General features: G+C 37.9%; 1 protein-coding gene across 2 annotated transcripts in view; it reads left to right on the top strand.

The window, feature by feature from the left end:
- Positions 1-23845, top strand: part of MXI1 (MAX interactor 1, dimerization protein) — a 99220-nt gene that overhangs the window by 67207 nt on the left and 8168 nt on the right. For both annotated transcript variants that reach the window (XM_060099771.1, XM_060099780.1), the window contains exon 4: positions 23506-23620. In XM_060099771.1, the coding sequence (XP_059955754.1) occupies positions 23506-23620 (115 nt within the window). The remainder of the gene's footprint in view (positions 1-23505; positions 23621-23845) is intronic.

Here is a 23845-nt window from a genome sequence, read left to right as displayed (position 1 = left end):
CTTGAAAGCTGTGAAGTAATTAAAGTAAAGGTAACAAGTTTAGTAAATAGAAAGTGATCTGTAACTACTTCAGTGAATTTCAGATATGGTGTATTAAAACTTGTTCTTGCTCTGTTGAGCATTTTATTAGAAATTAAAAAAATAATCATGTTTAACACTCTTTGATCAGCTCTGCTTAGAAGGAAAGATACTAGTGGTTAGTTTTCCCCTATTCTTGAGATCCTAGATTTTTTATTTTCATACTGACAAAGATACATAGATTAATTTACTTGTGATAAAGTTAATAGATAGTTGCTGTCATTTTTCTAAACTTTTAATTGGCTTTACAATTTGCTACAATAAAATTCATTTTATTTTAAAATTGTAGTCAACATGCTTAGTTTAGTAACATTTGAATGGAGTAGGAAAAAATGGATTTTTAAACATGAGCTTCAGGGTATTTTCTGGTTAGTGCTTTAATTTAAAAATAATTTTTTTTCAGATGGTAGTCCTCTACAGAGAAGCTTTTTTGGAAATGATATAAAGAACTGTATTTTACTTCTGTCCAGGATTTCTTGGTTTAGACCTAGCAAAGCTGGAGTTCAAACATATGTTTGAACTTAGCTTCAATTTGCAAAATGGCCTTACCTTTGCTCGGCAGGTGAAGGTTTATTGGAGGTTTCTCAACATTTTTGATAGAGCTTTGAGTACTTTGAAGGGTTGGTTGGATACTAGTACAGGTCCAAAAGACAGTGGTTAGGAATAAACAATTTTTGTCTTTTAGCAGCAGTTTTAGTGTTTCAGCTAAGGTACTATTTGACCTCTCTGTAACTCTCTCCCCTCATCCACCTTTTGCACTTTTATTTTAACTCAGAAATATGTTGAAAATTTAGGTTTAGGATTTGTTTCAAGTTTCCTTGATCTTGAAAATTTAGAATTTGTTTTGAACTTCCTTTGAATATCAATCTAGGATGACTTATAAGTTATTGGTAATGGTCAGATGTCTATGCTAATGTCTCTTAACAGCCTTACATACTGTTAACCCCAAGATCATGTTTTCTGATTTAAAATCTTGGTGTGGAAATGGGAGTTCATTTGAAGTGGCTTAATTCCTGGCACTGACAAAGGACTCCTAAAGATAATTATAAATCAGCTGACAAGCATTTATTAGGCATTGACTGTGTGCTAGGTACTGGGGATAGGATAAAAGGAGGAGAAATCCCAGGCCCTGCTTTTGAGGATTTAGTCTAACTAGGTATAAGACAAAATTATAAAGCCCCGGCAAACAGTATGTAACTAACTGCTAAGTTGTGTGTGTTCCAGATGGGAATTGTGGTAAACTCAAAGCAGGGGGTTATCATGGGCTGAGGCTTGTATGAACAACTTAGTTACAAGTGATTATTCCTGTGACTTGCATGATTCTCTGTAGGAGTTTGCCAAAATTGGTTTTAAAACATTGTCAGTGTGTTTGAAAGGGTTTTCAGGAGAAATGCTGCATCTGAAACTTTTTTGTTCTTTCAGTCATTAAAGGATAATTTGTCACTTGTTCTGGGGTGAAAGTGGACTTTCAGCTATTCAGCATGGATAAGATAGATATGGGCCTGGGACTACATTTAGAGAATGTCATAAAGCCTTTTATTCTCTTAATCTATAGTTGCTTTCCTGGTATTTCTTTAATGACAGCTAAAATACAGTGTCATTTGTAATGGCTATGTTTTCCCTGTGAAGGGGTGTCTACTAGGGTTCTCCCTCTTTTGTACTGGCAGTGTAGATGAATGCCCAAGTGTCTTGTGAAAACAGCCAAAAGCTTCAGCTGGGGCAGGTGCATCTGCTATAGCTTCAGGTAAATAAGGATAACACCAAAGGCCAGTTTTCTTAGCTGTCCAGAATCTCTTGGATGTCATTTTGTTTTGGAGTACTGTTGAAGATGTTCACTGTACTCCAGTAAGCCCTTTATGATGAAGAGCCAAGTAACTTTTGCTATCATGTGTTTCCCCTTGTAACTTTTATTTCATCTGAGTGTGTCTCAATTTATCCTTTAATAGAGAACCCTGAACAAGATATATCTGTGAGAAATCCTGTGCCTGTGTAAACTCTGTGCCTGCTCTAGTACATCAACCTTAGATCGTTGACTTTTAAAAATTTCAACATACAACCTGTCACTTTTAAGTTTGCCTGATATGGGAGGTTGATATAGGATTTTATGCCATTACCAAAAAATCTATTTTTTTTATAGAATCCTTTATTTTCCAGTACTTTTATCCCAAAGTAATTAGAGCAATGCTGAGCCTTTAAAATAATCTAAAATTAAATGAGAAAAATATCTTTCTAATCTGGAAATGCAATAGCTAAATTAGAACAAGGGAGAAATCTGGAAATTAATAAAGAATACAACTAAGATTTTTTCACCAAAATCATAACGGACTAGAGTTAGGAAGTTTACTACTTTGAAGCTTGGAAAGGTTGAAGGAGGAATTTTCGGATTAAAAAAAAAGGACAGTCCTACTCTACACAGTGAGTGCTAACTACATAGGGACTTATTACCCTAATAAAAAATGAAAATAAAGTCAAACCAATTTAGATCAGTTCTTTGAAAAAACATTGCTATTGCACTTTAGTAAGAAGATGTTAGAGATATGTCTCTGTAATATACATGTATTGTCATGTAGGACAATCGTCATAGTTTCCCTGAGCCTGCTGGTGTCACTGACAAAACTTACTCTTCGGCATTTGAATCATTGGTGTGACCAATTATTGCATTTTTCTCTAGGGTTGTAACGTCTGTATGGTTTTTCTATCTTGATTCATTTTAATCCAGCTGGATTCACAATTATTCCTTTACAGAACAGCTTGTATTTGGCATAGCTGTAAAAATAATTCAGTGTCTTCTAAATAAGGTTCTTTTTCAATTGGAAATTCCGTCTTCGCAGTTAAAACATTTGTAAACATAACACAGTTTAGATAGAGCTGAACGGCTTTGCAAGACTGCTATTTTTGAAATGGAGGAGGCTTTTCCTAAAGAGCAGTTTGGTGATATTGGGCTCTTAGAACTCCCTTGAAAGCAGTTGGAGTTTACTGCTGCGTGTATTGGGTCAGATGAAGGAAGAAACATGTATTTGTTAGCTTGCAATATTCAGGAAATATTGGTGTGTCTAGAAGAATACTGAATAAATTTTGGGTCTTATTTTCCTTTATTTCAAAAGATCCTTCATGTATCTTTTGTTCCCTGAGATTAGAGATGTTGGTGATCCTGGAAGATGTTTCAAGACTTTCACCCTGAAGTATTTCTAATAACTGAAAGGAACTGTGGCCAAGTTGGGCAAACTTAACCTCCTAACTCTACCCGCTTCTTTGGCTGAAGCAACAGTTTTTATGTTGTTGTTGTTGGAATATACTTGAGAGAGCCACACAACCTCCCCCATGAACAGCCAGGATTTTGATTGAGTGGTAACAAAATGGAACATGTTCCCTCAGCATGGCTTTTCCTTCTTCTCAGATCCACAGAATACAGAGTTTTCAAGGCTGTTCTCCTGGAATCAAAGTGTAATGGCACTTTTGTAGCAGGCCTTGAACAGAAAACTATAATGGTATTGCCTTGAGGCTGGAATCATACAAAATAAATATTATATCTCTGATTCTTTTCTCATTTAATTTTTTTCTGGGCTTATCCAGAGGAGAGTCAAACTAAGATTTAGACAAATATAAATAGAAACAAGCCACAAAGTGTAGTGTTGCAACCCAGTCTTAATCTGAACTCAGTCTTTTACTGATAAAAGTTTACCTTTTAGGAGACTATTGTAATTGTTTTTAATCCTTTGAATACCTTTCCTTTTCAGAAGCGTTTTTAAAAGTAAAGTAGTTCTTAAGGCATGTTCACTTTCTACCTGCCTAAAAATGCTCTCTGTCAGTGCCCTAATACAGCACTGAAAAAATTTCTGCTTTATCAGAGCAGAGCATGCCTAGGATTGGTGCCAGCTGTTATGCGAGGCTGCCTCCAAAAGTAACTCTCAAAAACTACTCTTCAGTTGGGCCCTTTGTGGTCAGAAAAAAATGTGATACAGTACATAATGAAAGAGAAAGATCAGAGGAGTTAAGTAACTTTGAAATAAGAACATTAATTCTCTGTCATTGTCAGGACTGTGAATTCTGTGAATCTTATTTTAAAATTCTGTGAATCTTATTTTTTAAAAGGTTCCAAATGCCCTACAAATACCTCAGGACTAATTTTTTAAAAATTACACCTGGCCAACAATTGCCCTTTGTCACCCTTTTTCCTGCCCCAGATTTTACCTCCCCAAAACAAAAACAAAACCAGAAAACCCCACATTTTGATTTTGGGGAAATTTTGCTAAAATGGGGCTTTAAACATAATCCCTGGCTTGGATTGACTAAATTGGCAGATGTCCAGCGATGCCAAACCATTTGCCGTCTGCCAGTAGTAAGTATGGTCACCAGTTTTAGTCATTTAGCTCTCTATTTCAGGTTACTTATATTCAGTACAAATTGTGAATATTCATCTTCCAGGGATGCATTAATTCTTAGGCCAGAGTGTTTCTGTTTCATATAAGAAAGGTGCCTTTCCTCCTAAGTGCGTACACCTCCTTAAAGTGAACTATTACACTAATCACATCTTAATAGTGGGGCTATTTTTAAAAGTCTCATGCTGTTTTCATTTTATGCTTCTAAATGAACATCTACATTACAAAGCATTCTTGGAGCGTGCTGTTTGTGCTAAGCAGGATCGCCATTTTATTAGAGGTCAGTAACAATAGTTCTTCCTTTCCCTCTTCCACCCTGGACTGTGATTTGATAAACTGTACTGGGCTGTGGGTAGGAATGGAGCTGTGAGAGGTAGACTTAAACTCTTATAGAATAATAGACTGATGCTTGTGTGCATTTTGTATATAAAACTAGGGCAGTGTCTTACAGAAAGTTATCACTGTGTCTCAAATCTGACTTGCCAGCACGTAGGAAGTTTGTTTTGGTTTCAAAATGTACTTTACCCCATGGTGGCTGGCAGGGTACAATACTATTGACATCACTGTGTTTCAAATAGAAAATTAACAAGTAGCTACTGTTGTGATTGCAGATTGCCTTCCCAGTCCCTGTGAGAGAATGCTTTTTCTTTTGGACAGCAACACTTCTCAGCCCCTTGGTACCATTAAATCAGTCAATGGGGGCTGCCAGAATAGGGATGAACACCAACAAAAGACTGAAGAATAGAAAAACTGTTAATAATGCAAAAATCTTTAATCAGTTTCCAAATTGGTGTGAAAGATAAATAATTTTAAAAAATTTCTCTCCCACCTACAGCTAAGTTTTGACAGTAGGCCAGGTTCAGAGCCTGATCTCTCCAGAGAGGAGTATCCTTTCCCTCCACCCAAAACCCTGGAGAGTTGCCAAAGGAAAATAAGCTATTTTGTATTTAGAACAAATTGCCACTGTTTTCACCAGTGATGTAGCCCTATTTCCCAGACTTTGAAACTTGGAATACAGAAAGTTCTTGTGTGACCAAAGAAGAAATATGGTGAATGAATGATCAAGTTTTTTTTTTTTCAACAAAATTCTTGTAAACAGATATGAGAGGGAATGAGACATATGCGTGGAAGTTAAGTTGAGCACAGAGTGGATATCAAGTGAGCAGTTTCTGTTAAATCACTTTGGAGATTAGGTTCCTTGTGGGAGTTTCAGTAGAGAACATATGCCTCTGGAACCAGATTTTAATTATTTTTTTCAAATGAGGCTGTCAAAAGTCAAGTCTCCCTTAGAGATGAATGCAGGACAATAAAAAAGAAATAATTTATGTGTTCTGTACTGTAGGCTTCAAGGGATCAGCAGTCCTGGGAGCTTGTAAAACTATGCAGACATGAGTTTCTCATCTTATCAAATGAGATAAAAACTGTTCATTTAATTTTCCCCCCTTGCATTGTGGAGTATTTCTTTTTAGACTTTTCCCTCTCATACCTGGGTTTTCTTAGCTATTTTTTTTCTATTTTCTCCTTAATAATTGCCTTCCTGTCATCATACTTGTTACTATCACCATTTCTTGAACAACAGCTGGAACAGAGGCCAGACTTATCAGTCAGGTTTTCTACTTGCTAGGAGGCCTGTCAGTAAGGTCAGAAAGTTGATATTGGTGACCAAAAAAATGGATTTAAAAAAATTATCTGTGAATTTTATTCGATATTGTTGACCTAGTCCCCCATCACTGTAAATACTTTGATAAGTCACTCTCTTGTAATGGATGCAGTTCCCAACCCTCTGCTTCATGTCGACTCGTTAAAGAGTTGGTTGGAGATTGTCAGTTACTCTACGTGTAGTCATCTTGGATGGCGACCGCAGCTGCACACCAAAGTATAGAGTTCTGGCATCCATAAGCAAATCTCTCATGAATGTTGGCCTGCCATCTGATTATACTGTTTGGAGGCCCCTGTATTTTTACCTCAACTTTGGTGAGTTAGAGAGGCCCAGAAATACCCACTAGAAATTGTTACATCCCTTCTCCCCACTGTGGGCTAGTCATTCTGTTTGGGTATTGGAAGAACTGAAATGACTAAAAAGTATGGATTCATTCTTATCCAGAAGATAATTAAAATATAACGTGATTAGTGTAAAAATCAAGTATTAATTATCTGAGGAAGGGATATGGCAAGGAAGGCCTCATGGAAGCAACAGTAGTTTGGCTGTGGGCTGACAAATGAGTTAGATGCCCACTAGAGGACAGTGGAGGAAAGGGTATTCCAGGTAGAGAAATCCGTAAATACAAACCTTTGGTTTGTGGAAGAGGTTTGCAAAAGGGAATGAATAATGGTAGGTGGAGCTGGAAAGGTGGTAGGCCAAATTATAGCATCTTCAAACAGATAAAGATTACTACTGGCGTCTTTAAAATTTTTTTACAGCATCTAATTCAGTGGCATAATAGAGTGTAGCTCTTTGTTTACTGATGGTCATTGTTATTGACTGAGTGGCACTTCATCCTCTTCATACCTCTGAGATATAAAGACTAAAATTTCAGCCTGCATGGAATCTGTGTAGTTTAAGAAAGAATATGTCACTGTCGTCATTAATTTATTGAGTACTCCCCTCTCCCCTGCTCACTTCCCCCGCTCCACTCTTTCTCTCTCTCTAAACCTTTGAAAGACATAACCCCAACAATAATTCAGAATTGATGTTCTGAAGTCCCGAGCTCTGATAGTGATCTGTAGTAATTTGCTCTAATAGTTTAACATAGATTCCTGGAGGTCCTGGGTTGTACTGTGAAATAATGTTGAGATTTATTTGAAGTCTTCTTCATATGAAGAAGAACACTATTTTATATAAACACTATTTATATTATCAGTTCTTGTTTTTATATAAAATAGTGTTCTTTTTCCAAAACTTTGAGGAAAATTATGACTTCTGGAAGGCATACTATATTTAGCTTTCTGGCTTTAAATACTCTCTGGTGACTTCCCTGGTGGCGCAGTGGTTAAGAATCTGCCTGCCAATGCAGGAGATACAGGTTCGAGCCCTGGTCCGGGAAGATCCCACATGCCACGGAGCAACTAAGCCTGTGCACCACAGCTACTGAGCCTACGCTCTAGAGCCTGCGACGCACAGCTAGTGAAGCCCGTGTGCCACAGCTGCTGAAGCCCATGTGCCTAGAGCCTGTGCTCCGCAACAAGAGAAGCTACCACAATGAGAAGCCCGCACACCACAACGAAGAGTAGCCCCCACTCGCCGCAACTGGAGAAAGCCCGTGCACAGCGGCGAAGACACAATGCAGCCAAAAATGTTTAAATCAATAAATAAATAAATTTATTTTTTAAAAATAGAATAACTTTAAAAAAAAAAAACCTCTCTGGCTCCCTACCCTAAGAACTACTTTGATTTTACTGGGAGAAAGTGATTTTTTAAAGTTTTCAAAGAATGAGTAACATGTATCTCAGCCTTACTGATTTTCTTGTATATAGATGAGCCCTTTAAGTGCTGAGGTGGATAAATGTGACTGTAGAATAATTTATATTATCATAATATTATATACTTTATATAATTTATAACTTCATTGTAACACTTGTTAATATTCCTATCTGTTATTTTACAAGATACCAGTTGAATTAAGAGGAATATTAATGAAAGCAGTTTTTTTCTGAAAAGTGAGAAGAGGGTCCTAGCTATTCTCCTAAGTTTTAATTTTATTGTCCTTAAGCCCCATGACACCACAGTCAATTCTGACGCTAAGGAAATGCCACTTACTAAGTTACTCACTGGGAGTTAATAGTCTATTTTTTATGAAGTAGATAATATATAAGTTGTAAATGAAGCATATAATTATCATGTGCCGTTTTATGGGAATAGCTTGTCTAAAGCTTATTTCACAAACAGAGTAAGCTGAACAGCAGCAGAATATGATCATATTTGTTTTTGTAAATAAAGTTCATGTGTAGCATGATTGTGCTTGATATCTGGATCCATCTTTAATGTCATTTTTTTTTATAAGAAAAGGAGGCAGGCAGTTTTTTGTTTGTTTGGGTTTTTTTTGGTAACTAGATTTTCAGAAAATTCTCAGCATGTTACATTTAGAGAAATGCTGGAGTATAAAATGTGTAGGAAAAACAGCTAGTTGCTGTCATGTGCAAAAGTGTTGTGTAGGGAGTTGGGAAACCTGGCCACAAGCCACTGCAGCTTTGAAGAAAGTGGCTCAAGGGAGGACTCACAGCCCATTGCATAACATTCAACAGAGGAAAATACAGTACTGTCCCTATCGCTTGACTTGTTTTCCATTTTTATTTCGTTACTTGGCAAAGTCTTGGTATCCCGTAGTGGAGGAATGAAAGACAAGTAAGTTCCAGTGAAGGACTGTGCCTCCAAGGGTATCAGCCAATGGATGGTTTGTGAGGCTGGGCAGGCGTTAAATTTCTTATTGTTGTTGGGCAGAGGGATTAGAGTTTCAAGAGACGACTTGAAAAACATCATCGTGTGATAGATGCTTGCAATTTTTTTCTGAAAGGGAATTCTTTCCTCTCTCCTCCCTCAACAGTGTGCTTCTCCTGGTTGATATACCTATGCATTAAAATATCACACCTACTAGCAGGGGCCATTTTATGGCAAAATCATTTCCCCTCATGTTCTGTGATATTTCACTTTGGCAGTAGAGTTTACAAGGTTTGAAATCAAAAGCAGCACTGGTTCTTTCAGGGAAAAATGATCCCAATCTACCAAAATAAAAGCCAAACAGACTCTAATTGTTCCTTCTCCCACAAGGGGCTTGCCCTTTTTGAAGGTGTAGGTAATTCTGATAGGACCTTCTCTCTAACAGGGTTAGTCACTGGGAATTGCCTCTTCCCCTGGGTAAAACCCACTTTTAAATCTCATTTTAAAACAGACCTCAAAGTGTCTTTGAAAATAAAAGTACTTTGCCATCTCTCCATTGTCTTGCCCCTCCTTCTCTGCAAGACTCCAGTTTTCTCACAAGGCACCTCCTGCTGCAGTGTCTAATCTTTGCTTTACAGTCACTCACGCTAAATTAGGAAAGATTTTAGTTGTATAGTTTTCATTGAGCTATTGATGTGTTGTGAAAAGTTAAGTAACTGCTAACCAGGGTGCTACATTTTTTTCCATCAAGTCTGATTACGTTAATTTTACAATGTGAGATCTTTTCCTATTGATTGTTAGTCTAATGTTCCCCAGAATATTCAGAACAGCAGCCTTAACTTTCCCCAACCTTCTTACCCTACTTTGACTAAAGGTACAGAACCATGCCTTTCATGAATCCTTCTTTATGTCAGTTCTTCCACTCCTTGAAGACTTGAAAAACATCATCTCATGATAGTTGCCAATTTTTTCTCAGTACATAATAATTTTCAAATCAAACCAAGCTTTTTTTCTTCTCTGTCTCTTTTCCTCTTTTTCCCCCATTGTCTTACAGTTCATGATTTGGCAGCTCTGTGCAGGAGACTCCTGAGCCACCAGTCACATGAGAATGAAGGCAAGAAAAGAAAGGACCAGATGGCATCAAAAGACGTGCCTTTCTAGGTCATTGGTGGTTAAGCTTGCAATCTGGTTACCAGCAGGGAGACTATGGAGGAAAGGGTGGAGAGCAGCACAGCACCATTGTAAGGGAAGAAGAGTTTTGCCATACAGTTCATTTCATAATTTGCTGGAGAGAAAAAACTTACACATGGAAGAGAATGGATTTTCTGATTGAACTTTCCAGTTTACAGTCACAGAGAGTCCATTGCATTTACTTAAAAGTGGCATATAAGCACATGTGAAAAACTGTGTGCAGTATTTAAATGGCAACTTTGAAAAGTGTGGCTCCGCCTTGGTCAGCTACTACCGTTCAACTTCCATTAACCCTTTGTTATTCTATTCTCCAAATGCCTGATTCACTTACAAGTACAAAAACTGGAGGAAATGACATTTGGCTCCCACACATACACTTGTCCCCACAGAAGAGCAGAGGACATCATTCACCACTCATCCTTCATAAAATCTGTTTTCAAGGACCCTATTTACAAAACATGGAAAATGGCATCACTGGCCTTTGTGAGACATGTTATCTCAGGGTATGTTTTCTTAGTATAAACTGCATCTTGGAGCACATTTAAAATTACTTGACTGAAGAAATGTTCAGTAGTGGAACCCTCCTACACTGTTGGTGGGCATGTAAATTGGTGCAGGCATTATGGAGAACAGTATAGATGTTCCTTAATAAACTAAAAACAGAGTTACCATATGATCCTGCAATCCCACTCTTGGGCATATATCCAGAGAAAACTCTAATTCAAAAAGATACAAGCGGGATGTACCTGGTGGTCCAGCGGGTAAGACTTCATGCTTCCAATGCTGAGGGCGCAGGTTCGATCCCATAGGCAGTGTGGCCAAAAAATAAATAAATAAACTCCATGCCTGTGGTGATGGTTACACAACTCTCTAAATATACCCAAAAATCATTGAATTGTACAAGTAAAGCAAGTGAATTATATAGTATGTAAATTATAACTCAATTAAAATTCAAAAAAATACATGCACCCCAATGTTCATTGCAGCACTATTTACAATAGTCAAGACCTGGAAGCAACCTAAATGTCCATCAACACAGAGAATCCTAAAGATGCCACTAAAACTACTACAGCTAATCAATGAATTTGGTAAAGTAGCAGGATACAAAATTAATGCACAGAAATCTCTTGCATTCCTATACACTAATGATGAAAAATCTGAAAGAGAAATTAAGAAAACATTCCCATTTACCATTGCAACAAAAAGAATAAAATATCTAGGAATAAACCTACCTAAGGAGACAAAAGACCTGTATGCAGAAAATTATAAGACACTGATGAAAGAAATTAAAGATGACACAAATAGATGGAGAGATATACCATGTTCTTGGATTGGAAGAATCAACTGTGCAAATGACTCTACTACCCAAAGCAATCTACAGATTCAATGCAATCCCTGTCAAACTACCACTGGCATTTTTCACAGAACTAGAACAAAAAATTTCACAATTTGTATGGAAACACAAGAGACCCCGAATAGCCAAAGCAATCTTGGGAACGAAAAATGGAGCTGGAGGAAACAGGCTCCCTGACTTCAGACTATACTACAAAGCTACAGTAATCAAGACAGTATGGTACTGGCACAAAAACAGAAATATAGATCAATGGAACAAGATAGAAAGCCCAGAGATAAACCAACGCACATTTGGTCACCTTATCTTTGATAAAGGAGGCAAGAATATACAGTGGAGAAAAGACAGCCTCTTCAATAAGTGGTGCTAGGAAAACTGGACAGGGACATGTAAAAGTATAAAATTAGAACACTCCCTAACACCATACACAAAAATAAACTCAAAATGGATTAAAGACCTAAATATAAGACCAGACACTATCAAACTCTTAGAGGAAAACATAGGCAGAACACTCTATGACATAAATCACAGCAAGATCCTTTTTGACCCACCTCCTAGGAAAATGGAAATAAAAACAAAAATAATCAAATGGGACCTAATGAGATTTAAAAGCTTTTGCACAGGAAACCATAAACAAGACCAAAAGACAACCCGCAGAATGGGAGAAAATATTTGGAAATGAAGCAACTGACAAAGGATTCATCTCCAAAATTTACAAGCAGCTCATGCAGCTCAATAACAAAAAAACAAACAACCCAATCCAAAAATAGGCAGAAGACCTAAATAGACATTTCTCCAAAGAAGATATACAGATTGCCAACAAACACATGAAAGAATGCTCAACATCATTAATCATTAGAGAAATGCAAATCAAAACTACAATGAGATATCATCTCACACCAGTCAGAATGGCCATCATCAAAAAATCTACAAACAATAAATGCTGGAGAGGGTGTGGAGACAAGGGAACCCTCTTGCACTGTTGGTGGGAATGTAAATTGATACAGCCACTATGGAGAACAGTATGGACGTTCCTTAAAAAACTACAAATAGAACTACCATATGACCCAGCAGTCCCACTACTGGTCATATACCTTGAGAAAACCATAATTCAAAAAGTCATGTACCAAAATGTTCATTGCAGCTCTGTTTACAATAGCCAGGACATGGAAGCAACCTAAGTGTCCATCAACAGATGAATTGATAAAGAAGATGTGGCACATATATACAATGGAATATTACTCAGCCATAGAAAAAAACGAAATTGAGTTATTTGTAGTGAGGTGGATAGACCTAGAGTCTGTCATACAGAGTGAAGTAAGTCAGAAGGAGAAAAATAAATACCATATGCTAATACATATATATGGAATCTAAGAAAAAAAATGTCATGAAGAACTTATTCCTGTAAGACGGGAATAAAGACACAGACCTACTAGAGCATGGACTTGAGGATATGGGGAGGGGGAAGGGTAAGCTGTGACAAAGTGAGAGAGTGGCATGGACATATGTACACTACCAAACATAAAATAGATAGCTAGTGGGAAGCAGCCACATAGCACAGGGAGATCAGCTAGGTGGTTTGTGACCACGTAGAGGGGTGGGATAGGGAGGGTGGGAGGGAGGGAGATGCAAGAGGGAAGAGATATGGGAACATATGTATATGTATAACTGATTCACTTTGTTATAAAAGCAGAAACTAACACACCATTGTAAAGCAATTATACTCCAATAAATATGTTAAAAAAAACAGATGAATGGATAAAGAAGATGTGGTATATATATACACAATGGAATATTACTCAGCCATAAAAAAAGAATGAAATAATGCCATTTGCAACAACATGGATGGACCTAGAGATTATCATATTAAGTGAAGTTAAGTCAGACAGAGAAAGACAGCTATCATATGATATCACTTATATGTGGGATCTAAAAAAAAATGATACAAATGAACTTATTTAGAAAACGGAAGTAGACTCAGAGACATAGAAAACAAACTTATGCTTACCAAAGGGAATAGCAGGGTAGGGGTGGGGGAGATAAATTAGGAGTTTGGGATTAACATATACACACTACTATATATAAAATAAACAACAAGGACCTATGGTATAGCACAGGGAATTATAGTTAATATCTTGTAATAGCCTGTAATGGAAAAGAATCTGAAAAAAAATGTATGTATAACCAAATCACTTTGTTGTACACCTGAAACTAACACAACATTGTAAATTAACTATACTTCAATTTTTAAAAATGGTTAAAAAAATTGACTTGACTGAAGAAATGTTCAATAGTGGCTAATAAAAAAAAATATTGTAGAGGAGCAGTCTGCCTTCCCTGTTCATTTAGGCATTACTTACACCTTGACTCCTTTCACATGGGTAGCTCCTGATTTGACAGTGCTGTTGTAGATCACCAGACTGCTGAACTTGGCTGCTATTTCCTTATAGAATTCCAATTCAGTTGTTTTCTCTTGAATGAAAAAAACTATTTTTAATTTTTGGTTTAAACTTGGTCCCAATATGTGAACTTTGAATCCTTTACTCTTTTAATTACCTTGAAAATCCTTGCTTTTTTCATAAACAAATTCAGCATCCCTCAAGTTCAAAGTCAAGTTTCAACCTCTTTTATAAGGCTGCCTTCTCCAATTACAATCTCTCCTTTTATTCAGATTCTGTTGCCCTTGATACCTGTATGACTCATTTCATTGTGAACCAAATGAAACAAAATATTTCATTTTGTAGTCTAGATTATAAACTCTTAAAATATACGTTTGTTTTTTTACTTCTCCCACTCAAACAAGTGTCTGGAACATCATTGCTGAGTACACAAGAGTCATGTAATATACAACTGAATGATTTTTAAAAAAGAGAAAACAGACATTTTAATATTGTTAGTTGATTTCTTCCCTTTTTTTTTGGCTGCTTTTTTTTGGGAGGGGGGTGGTCTTCATTGCTGTGCACGGGCTCTCTCTAGTTGAGGCAAGCGGGGACTACTATTTTTTGCAGTGCATGGGCTTCTCATTGCAGTGGATTCTCATTGCGGTGGCTTCTTGTTGCGGAGCACAGACTCTAGGCGTGCAGGCTTCAGCAGTTGCGGCACACAGACCTCAGCAGTTGCAGCACGCAGGCTCAGCAGTTGCAGTGCACGGGCTTCAGTAGTTGTGGCACGTGGGCTCAGCAGTCATGGCTTGCAGGCTCTAGAGCACAGGCTCAGCAGTTGTGGCACTAGGGCCTAGTTGCTCCACAGCACGTGGGACCTTCCTGGACCAGGGATCAAACCCGTGTCCCCTGCATTGGCAGGTGGACCCTTAACCACTGCGCCATCAGGGAAGTCTCTTGTTAATTGATTTCTGCCTAGATTGTATTTTTTTTCACATTAAAGCATAGTTTTATTTTTTTCATCTTTTTTTATTGGAGTATAGTTGATTTACAATGTTGTGCCAGTCTCTGCTGTACAGCAAAGTGACTCAGTTATCCATATATATATGTATGTGTGTGCATACACACACACACACACACACACACTCCTTTTTTTATATTCTTTTCCATTATGGTTTATCGCAGGAAATTGGATATAGTTCCCTGTGCTATACAGTAGGACCTTGTTTATCCATTCTAAATGTAATAGTTTGCATCTACCAACCCCAAACTGTCAGTCCATCCCTCTTCCTTCCCACCTCCCCCTTGGCAATCACAAGTCTGACCTCTGTGTCTGTGAGTCTGTTTCTGTTTTGTAGATATGTTCATTTGTGCCATATTTTAGATTCCACACATAAGTGATATCATATGATATTTGTCTTTCTCTGTCTGACTTACTTCACTTAGTATGATAATCTCTAGTTGCATCCATGTTGCTGCAAATTCTGCTTAGATGTTAATATGACTTTAACTTAGATCTCACAAAACATAAAACTGACCCACCCATTTTTTTCTTGATATGAAACTATAGTAAGGAGTCACTTTGAAGTTTCTTAAGCTAAAAGTAAAAGTTCCTATATATGCACTGAATTTCTGGGGTTAAATAATTTAAACAAAATCGACAAGTTGTTTCTGTGGCAAAATACTTGTTAACTTTACTAGTTAGTTGCTTTGCTAACTTTTTTAGATGACTGAATTCAGAGCTCCCTTGGGAGCCTCTAATTATTGCAAGAGAACCACCAGTCTCTCTCCACCCTCCAGTCATCTCACATGAGTTCAGTTGTTAGGCATATGCTATAATAATCCTATTGAAGAGTTCAAAGGCACTTTTTATTTATTTTTATTTTTATTTTTTGAATTTTATTTATTTTTTTATACAGCAAGTTCTTATTAGTTATCCATTTTATACCTATTAGTGTATATATGTCAGTCCCAATACATCACACCACCATCACCCCCGCCACTTACCGCCCTTGGTGTCCATTCATTTGTTCTTTACATCTGTGTCTCAATTTCTGCCCTGAAAACCGGTTCATCTGTGCCATTTTTCTAGGTTCCACATATATGCGTTAATATACGATATTTGTTTTTCTCTTTCTGACTTACTTCACTAGGTATGACAGTCCCTAGATTCATCCACGTCTCTACAAATGACCCTATTTCGTTCCTTCTTATGGCTGAGTAATATTCCATTGTATATATGTACCACATGTTCTTTATCCATTTGTCTGTCGATGGGCATTTAGGTTGCTTCCTTGACCTGCCTACTGTAAATACTGTTGCAGTGAACATTGGGGTGAATGTGTCTTTTTGAATTATGGTTTTCTCTGGGTATATGCCCAGTAGTGGGATTGCTGGGTCATATTGTAATTCTATTTTTAGTTTTTTAAGGAACCTCCATACTGTTCTCCATAGTGGCTGTATCAATTTCCATTCCCACCAACAGTGCAAGAGGGTTCCCTTTTCTCCACACCCTCTCCAGCATTTGTTGTTTTAGATTTTCTGATGATGCCCATTCTAACTTGTGTGAGGTGATACCTCATTGTGGTTTCGATTTGCATTTCTCTAATAATTAGTGATGTTGAGCAGGTTTTCATGTGCTTCTTGGCCATCTGTATGTCTTCCTTGGAGAAATGTCTATTTAGGTCTTCTGCCCATTTTTGGATTGGGTTGTTTGTTTTTTTAATATTGAGATGCATGAGCTGTTTATATATTTTGGAGATTAACCCTTTGTCCATTGATTCATTTGCAAATATTTTCTCCCGTTCTGAGGGTTGCCTTTTCGTCTTGCTTGTAGTTTCCTTTGCTTTGCAAAAGCTTTTAAGTTTCATTAGATGCCGTTTGTTTATTTTTGTTTTTATTTCCATTACTCTAGGAGGTGGATCAGAAAAGATCTTGCTGTGATTTATGTCAAAGAGTGTTCTTCCTGTGCTTTCCTCTAAGAGTTTTATAGTGTCCAGTCTTACATTTAGGTCTCTAATCCATTTTGAGTTTATTTTTGTGTACGGTGTTAGGGAGTGTTCTAATTTCATTCTTTGATGTAGCTGTCCAGTTTTTCCAGCACCACTTATTGAAGAGACTGTTTTTTCTCCATTGTATATCCTTGCCTCCTTTGTCATAGATTAGTTGACCATAGGTGCATGGGTTTATCTCTGGGCTTTCTAGCCTGATCCATTTATCTATATCTCTGTTTTTGTGCCAGTACCATGTTGTCTTGATTACTGTAGCTTTGTAGTATAGTCTGAAGTCAGGAAGTCTGATTCCTCCAGCTCCGTTTTTTTCCCTCAAGACTGCTTTGGTTGTTCGGGGTCTTTTGTGTCTCCATACAAATTTTAAGATTTTTTTTGTTCTAGTTCTGTAAAAAAATGCCATTGGTAATTTGATAGGGATTGCATTGAATCTGTGGATTGCTTTGGGTAGTATAGTCATTTTCACAATATTGATTCTTCCAATCTAAGAACATGGTATATCTCTCCATCTATTTGTATCATCTTTAATTTCTTTCATCAGTGTCTTAGCGTTTTCTGCATACAGGTCTTTTGTCTCCATAGGTAGATTTATTCCTAGGTATTTTATTCCTTTTGTTGCAGTGGTAAATGAGAGTGTTTCTTTAATTTCTCTTTCAGATTTTTCATCATTAGTGTATAGGAATGCAAGAGATTTCTGTGCATTAATTTTGTATCCTACAACTTTACAAAAGTCATTGATTAGCTCTAGTAGTTTTCTGGTGGCATCTTTAGGATTCTCTGTATAGTATCATGTCATCTGCAAACAGTGACAGTTTTACTTCTTTTCCGATTTGTATTCCTTTTATTTCTTTCTTTTTTTTTCTTTTTTTTGCGGTACACGGGCCTCTGACTGTTGTGGCCTCTCCCGTTGCGGAGCACAGGCTCCGGATGCGCAGGCTCAGCGGCCATGGCCCACGGGCCCAGCCGCTCCGCGGCATGTGGGATCCTTGCGGACTGGGGCACGAACCCATGTCCCCTGCATTGGCAGGCGGACTCTCAACCACTGTGCCACCAGGGAAGCCCTCCTTTTATTTCTTTTTCTTCTCTGATTGCCGTGGCTAGGACTTCCAAAACTATGTTGAATAATAGTGGTGAGAGTGGACATCCTTGTCTTGTTACTGATCTTAGAGGAAATGCTTTCAGTTTTTCACCACTGAGAATGATGTTTGCTGTGCGTTTGTCGTATGTGGCCTTTATTATGTTGAGGTAGGCTCCTTCTATGCCCCCTTTCTGGAGAGTTTTTATCATAAATCGTGTTGAATTTTGACAAAAGCTTTTTCTGCATCTATTGAGATGATCATAGGGTTTTTCTTCTTCAATTTGTTAATATGGTGTATCACATTGATTGATTTGCGTATATTGAAGAATCCTTGCATCCCTGGGATAAATCCCACTTGATCATGGTGTATGATCCTTTTAATGTGTTGTTGGATTCTGTTTGCTAGTATTTTGTTGACAATTTTTGCATCTATATTCATCAGTAATATTGGTCTGTAATGTTCTTTTTTTGTAGTATCTTTGTCTAGGTTTGGTATCAGGGAGATGGTGGCCTCATAGAATGAGTTGGGGAGTGTTCCTTCCTCTGCAATTTTTTGGAAGAGTTTGAGAAGCATGGGCGTTAGCTCTTCTCTAAATGTTTGATAGAATTCACCTGTGAAGCCATCTGCTTCTGGACTTTTGTGTGTTGGAAGATTTTTAATCACAGTTTTAATTTCATTACTTGTGATTGGTCTGTTCATATTTTCTATTTCTTCCCGGTTCAGTCTTGGAAGCTTATACCTTTCTAAGAATTTGTTCATTTCTTCCAGGTCGTCCATTTTATTGGCATAGAGTTGCTTGTAGTAGTCTCTTAGGATGCTTTGTATTTCTGTGGTGTCTGTGGCAACTTCTCCTTTTTCATTTCTAATTTTATTGATTTGAGTCCTCTCCCTCCTTTTCTTGATGAGCCTGGCTAATGGTTTATCAAGTTTGTTCATCTTCTCAAAGAACCAGCTTTTAATTTTATTGATCTTTGCTGTTATTTCCTTTGTTTCTATTTCATTTATTTCTGTTCTGATCTTTATGATTTCTTTCCTTCTACTAACTGTGGGTTTTGTTTGTTCTTCTTTCTCTAGTTCCTTTAAGTGTGAGGTTAGATTGTTTATTTGAGATCTTTCTTGTTTCTTGACATTGGCTTGTATTGGTGTAAACTTCCCTCTTAGAACTGCTTTTACTGCATCCCATTGGTTTTGGATCATTGTGTTTTCATTGTTAATTTGTTTCTAGGTGTTTTCTGATTTCCTCTTTGATTTCTTCAGTGATCTCTTTGTTATTTAGTAACGTATTGTTTAGCCTCCATGTATTTTTTGGGGTTTTTTTTCCATTTTTTCCATGTAATTGATTTCTAATCTCATAGCATTATGGTCAGAAAAGATTCCTGATATGATTTCAGTTTTCTTAAATTTACTGAGGCTTGATTTGTGACCCATGATGTGATCTATCCTGGAGAATGTTCCATGCACACTTGAGAAGAAAGTGTTATCTGCTGTTTTTGGATGGAATGTCCTATAAATATCAATTAAATCTATGTGGTCTGTTGTGTCATTTAAAGCTTGTGTTTCCTTAGTAATTTTCTGTTTGGATGATCTGTCCGTTGGTGTAAGTGAGGTGTTAAAGTCCCCCACTATTATTGTGTTTCTGTCGATCTCCTCTTTTATAGCTGTTAGCAGTTGCCTTATGTATTGAGGTGTTCCTATGTTGGGAGCATATATTTATAGTTGTTATATCTTCCTCTTGGATTGATCCCTTGATCATTATGTAGTGTCCTTCTTTGTCTCTTGTAACGTTCTTTATTTTAAAATCTATTTTATCTGATATGAGTACTGCTACACCAGCTTTCTTTTGATTTCCATTTGCATGGAATATCTCTTTCCATCCCCTCACTTTCAGTCTGTATGTATCCCTAGGTCTGAAGTGGGTCTCTTGTAGACAGCATATATACAGGTCTTGTTTTTGTATCCATTCTTCGAGCCTGTGTCTTTTGGTTGGAGCATTTAATCCATTCACGTTTAAGGTAATTATTGATATGTATGTTCCTGTTACCATTTTCATAATTGTTTTGGGTTTGTTTTTGTAGGTCCTTTTCTTCTCTTTTGTGTCCCACTTAGAGAAGTTCCTTTAGCATTTGTTGTAAAGCTGATTTGGTGGTGCTGAATTCTCTTAGCTTTTGCTTGTCTGTAAAGCTTTTGATTTCTCCATCAAATCTGAATGAGATCCTTGCAGGGTAGAGTAATCTTGGTTGTAAGTTCTTTCCTTTCATCACTTTAAATATGTCATGCCACTCCCTTCTGGCTCGTAGAGTTTCTGCTGAGAAATCAGCTGTTAACCTTATGGGAATTCCCTTTTATGTTATTTGTCATTTTTCCCTTGCTGCTTTCAATAATTTTTCTTTGTCTTTAATTTTTGCCAGTTTGATTACTGTGTGTCTTGGCATGTTTCTCCTTGGGTTTATCCTGTATGGGACTCTCTACACTTCCTGGACTTGGGTGGCTATTTCCCATGTTAGGCATGTTTTTGACTATAATCTCTTCAAATATTTTCTCTGGTCCTTTCTCTCTCTCTCTTCTCCTTCTGGGACCACTGTAATGCGAATATTGTTATCTTCATGTTGTCCCAGAGGTCTCTTAGGCTGTCTTCATTTCTTTTCATTCTTTTTTCTTTATTCTGTTCCTCAGCAGTGAATTCCACTATTCTGTCTTCCAGGTCATTTATCCGTTGTTCTGCCTCAGTTATTCTGCTATTGATTCCTTCTAGTGTATTTTTCATTTCAGTTATTGTATTGTTCATCTCTGTTTGTTTGTTCTTTAATTCTTCTAGGTCTTTGTTAAACATTTCTTGTATCTTCTCGATCTTTGCCTCCATTCTTTTTCTGAGGTCCTGTATCATCTTCACTATCATTATTCTGAATTCTTTTTCTGGAGGATTCCTATCTCCACTTCATTTAGTTGTTTTTCAGGGGTTTTATCTTGTTCCTTCATCTGGTACATAATCCTCTGCCTTTTCATCTTGTCTTTCTGTGAATGTGGTTTTTGTTCCACAGGCTGCAGGATTTTAGTTTTTCTTGCTTCTGCTGTCTGCCGTCTGGTGGATGAGGCCATCTAAGAGGCTTGAGCAAGTTTCCTGATGGGAGGGACTGGTGGTGGGTAGAGCTGGCTGTTGCTTTGGTGGGTAGAACTCAGTAAAACTTTAATCCACTTTTCTGCTGATGGGTTGGGCTGGGTTCCCTTCCTGTTGGTTCTTTGGCCTGAGGCGAGCCAACACTGGAGCCTACCTGGGCTCTTTGGTGGGGCTAATGGCAGACTCTGGGAGGGCTCATGCCAAGGAGTACTTCCCCAAACTTCTGCTGCCAGTGTTCTTGTCCTCATGGTGAGACACAGCCACCCTGTGCCTCTACAGGAGACCCTCCAACACTAGCAGGTAGGTCTGGTTCAGTCTCCTATGGGGTCACTGCTCCTTCCCCTGGGTCCCGATGCACACGCTACTTTGTGTGTGCCCTCCAAGAGTGGAGTCTCTGTTTCCCCCAGTCCTGTCAAAGTCCTGCAATTGAATCCCACTAGCCTTCAAAGTCTGATTCTCTAGGAATTCCTCCTCCCATTGCCGGACCCCCAGGCTGGAAAGCCTGACGTGGGGCTCAGAGCCTTCACTCCAGTGGGTGGACTTCTGTGGTGTAAGTGTTCTCCAGTTTGTGAGTCACCCACCCAGCAGTTATGGGATTTGATTTTATTGAGATTGCGCCCCTCCTGCCATCTCATTGTGGCTTCTCCTTCATCTTTGGATGTGGGGTATCTCTTTTGGTGAGTTCCAGTGTCTTCCTGTCGATGATTGTTCAGCAGTTAGTTGTGATTCCAGTGCTCTCGGAAGAGGGAGTGAGAGCACGTCCTTCTGCTCTGCCATCTTGAACCAATCTCAAAGGCACTTTTTAATGTGGAGTTTATTTTGTTTAGTTTTAGCCTGTTCAGCAAGAGCACTCTGTGATCATGTGAGAGTCCTCACCTAAGAGATTTTCCAGTTAAAAATGAAAATTCTACTAAAGGTTCTATGATTTTGGGTAGCATAGCAGGGGAGGAGAGTGACTTTAAAATTGTTAAATCTCATTAAGGGGAATCCATTGATAATCCTTTAATTTAGGGCAAGTTTCAAAAAAATTTTTCCTTGTCCACATTAGGTATGTTAGGTTTCAGCCTGGAGCCAATTACTAGATTTTAGTTGTTGAACTCAATAAAGAGATTTGGAATGGAAATGCTAGCAGACCTTTGACTAGCTGGGCTAGTGGGTACTGGAAGAATCTTGACAATTCATCTGCCACATCTCTGACCTCACTACCCTTAATCATCCTTACTTGTCAATGACATAATTGGCTGCCTTCTCCTATCCCTCTTTGAAATTGCTAGCATTTGAGAATGTCTCTTGACCTTATTTCTTATGTATTAAGGCAAAGAAAGCATAGTTCGGTGGCTGAGCCAGTAGACCGTTTGGGCCCTCTTTGAGGAAAAAATGGAGGATGTGTTCTGTTCGTGGGGCAGTTGAAACAGTTGCTAAATGTTCAATTATGGCTATTTATGGAATAGAGCTAATCTATGAACACATGTGTGGATTTTCTTCTCAGATATATTATTAACTGATGAATTATGTTATACTTTATGAAGCACAGGACCAGATATAGGAACTAGTATTGTTTCAGGGTGAAAATATGTACCCAGAACTCTCATCATGGTAATCATAGTTCCTGTAGGGTATAGGGAATATAAATTCATGAGGCTCTCTACTAGCATTTACAGGAGAAATTTTCCCTAACTTGCCCACAGGATGGGTGTATTAAAGAATACAGTGACTTTTAGTGAAGAATTCTGTCATGGCTTTTTTCCATGTGTAGAAAATTGGAGGTGGGTAAGGGGTAGTAAGAGAGAGGGAAGAGGGAGACAGAAATAAAAATGAAAAGCTAATGATAGCTGGTACACTTAGATATTAGGAAGCAGGGGACTGTTTTATGGGTTGTTGTTTCAGTGGCTAGAATTGATCTCAGGGCCATATATTTTGCCTAACCCTATCCTCACTGGCCACAGAATTTTGCTGTTTCTATTGTGTTGGATCATATGAAGTTGCCATTTTTATAGTGAGAAATGGTTGAATATCAGAAATTTTGTATAGTTCAACCTAATACATAATAACATAAACACTAGGATGGCTACAGTTGTGGAGAGGGGTGTGTGTTGTGTGTGTGTGAATGAAAGGTGGAAGGGAAGAAATGGAAATTTGTGAGCATTTTGGGGTGCTCTGAAGCCGAAAACCTCTACTGTAGCCTGTGGTTTTACACATTCAAAATCAAATACAGTTGCCCAAATATGTTTTCCTACTTCCACATTAATACAGTTGAGACAGTTTATGGGGCAGGTTAAAATTAAATCACCTCTGACAGAGATAACCATTGGGGATAATAATCTGAAGTGACCAATGTCTTCAGAGTACAACAGAAATGTCAGAAACTGAAAACCAGTAGGCACACCTGCACTTGCATGCAGATACTTTGTTGAAACTGAAGAATTAGGGGCGTAACATGGTTATAGACTGAATAATGTGCAAATTCTTATTTGTCTTAAAATAGGCTTTAGGATGTTTTTAGTGGAATATTCAGGCTGTACTGATTGGACTTTTTTGTCTTTCTTAGACGAGCTCATCTTCGCCTGTGTTTAGAACGCTTAAAAGTTCTGATTCCACTAGGACCAGATTGCACCAGGCACACAACACTTGGTTTGCTCAACAAAGCCAAAGCACACATCAAGGTAGGAGTTTTTTGTCATATTTTCACATGATTCTCAGTCCTGCTCTCTTTTTAGCAATGATTCCTATTCATATATATCAGCTAGCACAGTGCCCTCCTTTAATAACTGACCTCAAGAGAAATTTTCTGAAAACTTATCAGCTAATCTGATGGGAGCAACATAACCTGATTACATTAAATTGTTTTGACAGCGTGGTCATTTGAAGAGCTGAGAATACTAGGAAAA

This window comes from Mesoplodon densirostris, chromosome 1, assembly GCF_025265405.1.
Source record: "Mesoplodon densirostris isolate mMesDen1 chromosome 1, mMesDen1 primary haplotype, whole genome shotgun sequence".
Taxonomy (NCBI): Eukaryota; Metazoa; Chordata; class Mammalia; order Artiodactyla; family Ziphiidae; genus Mesoplodon; species Mesoplodon densirostris.
This window is presented reverse-complemented; position numbering and strand designations above follow the sequence as displayed.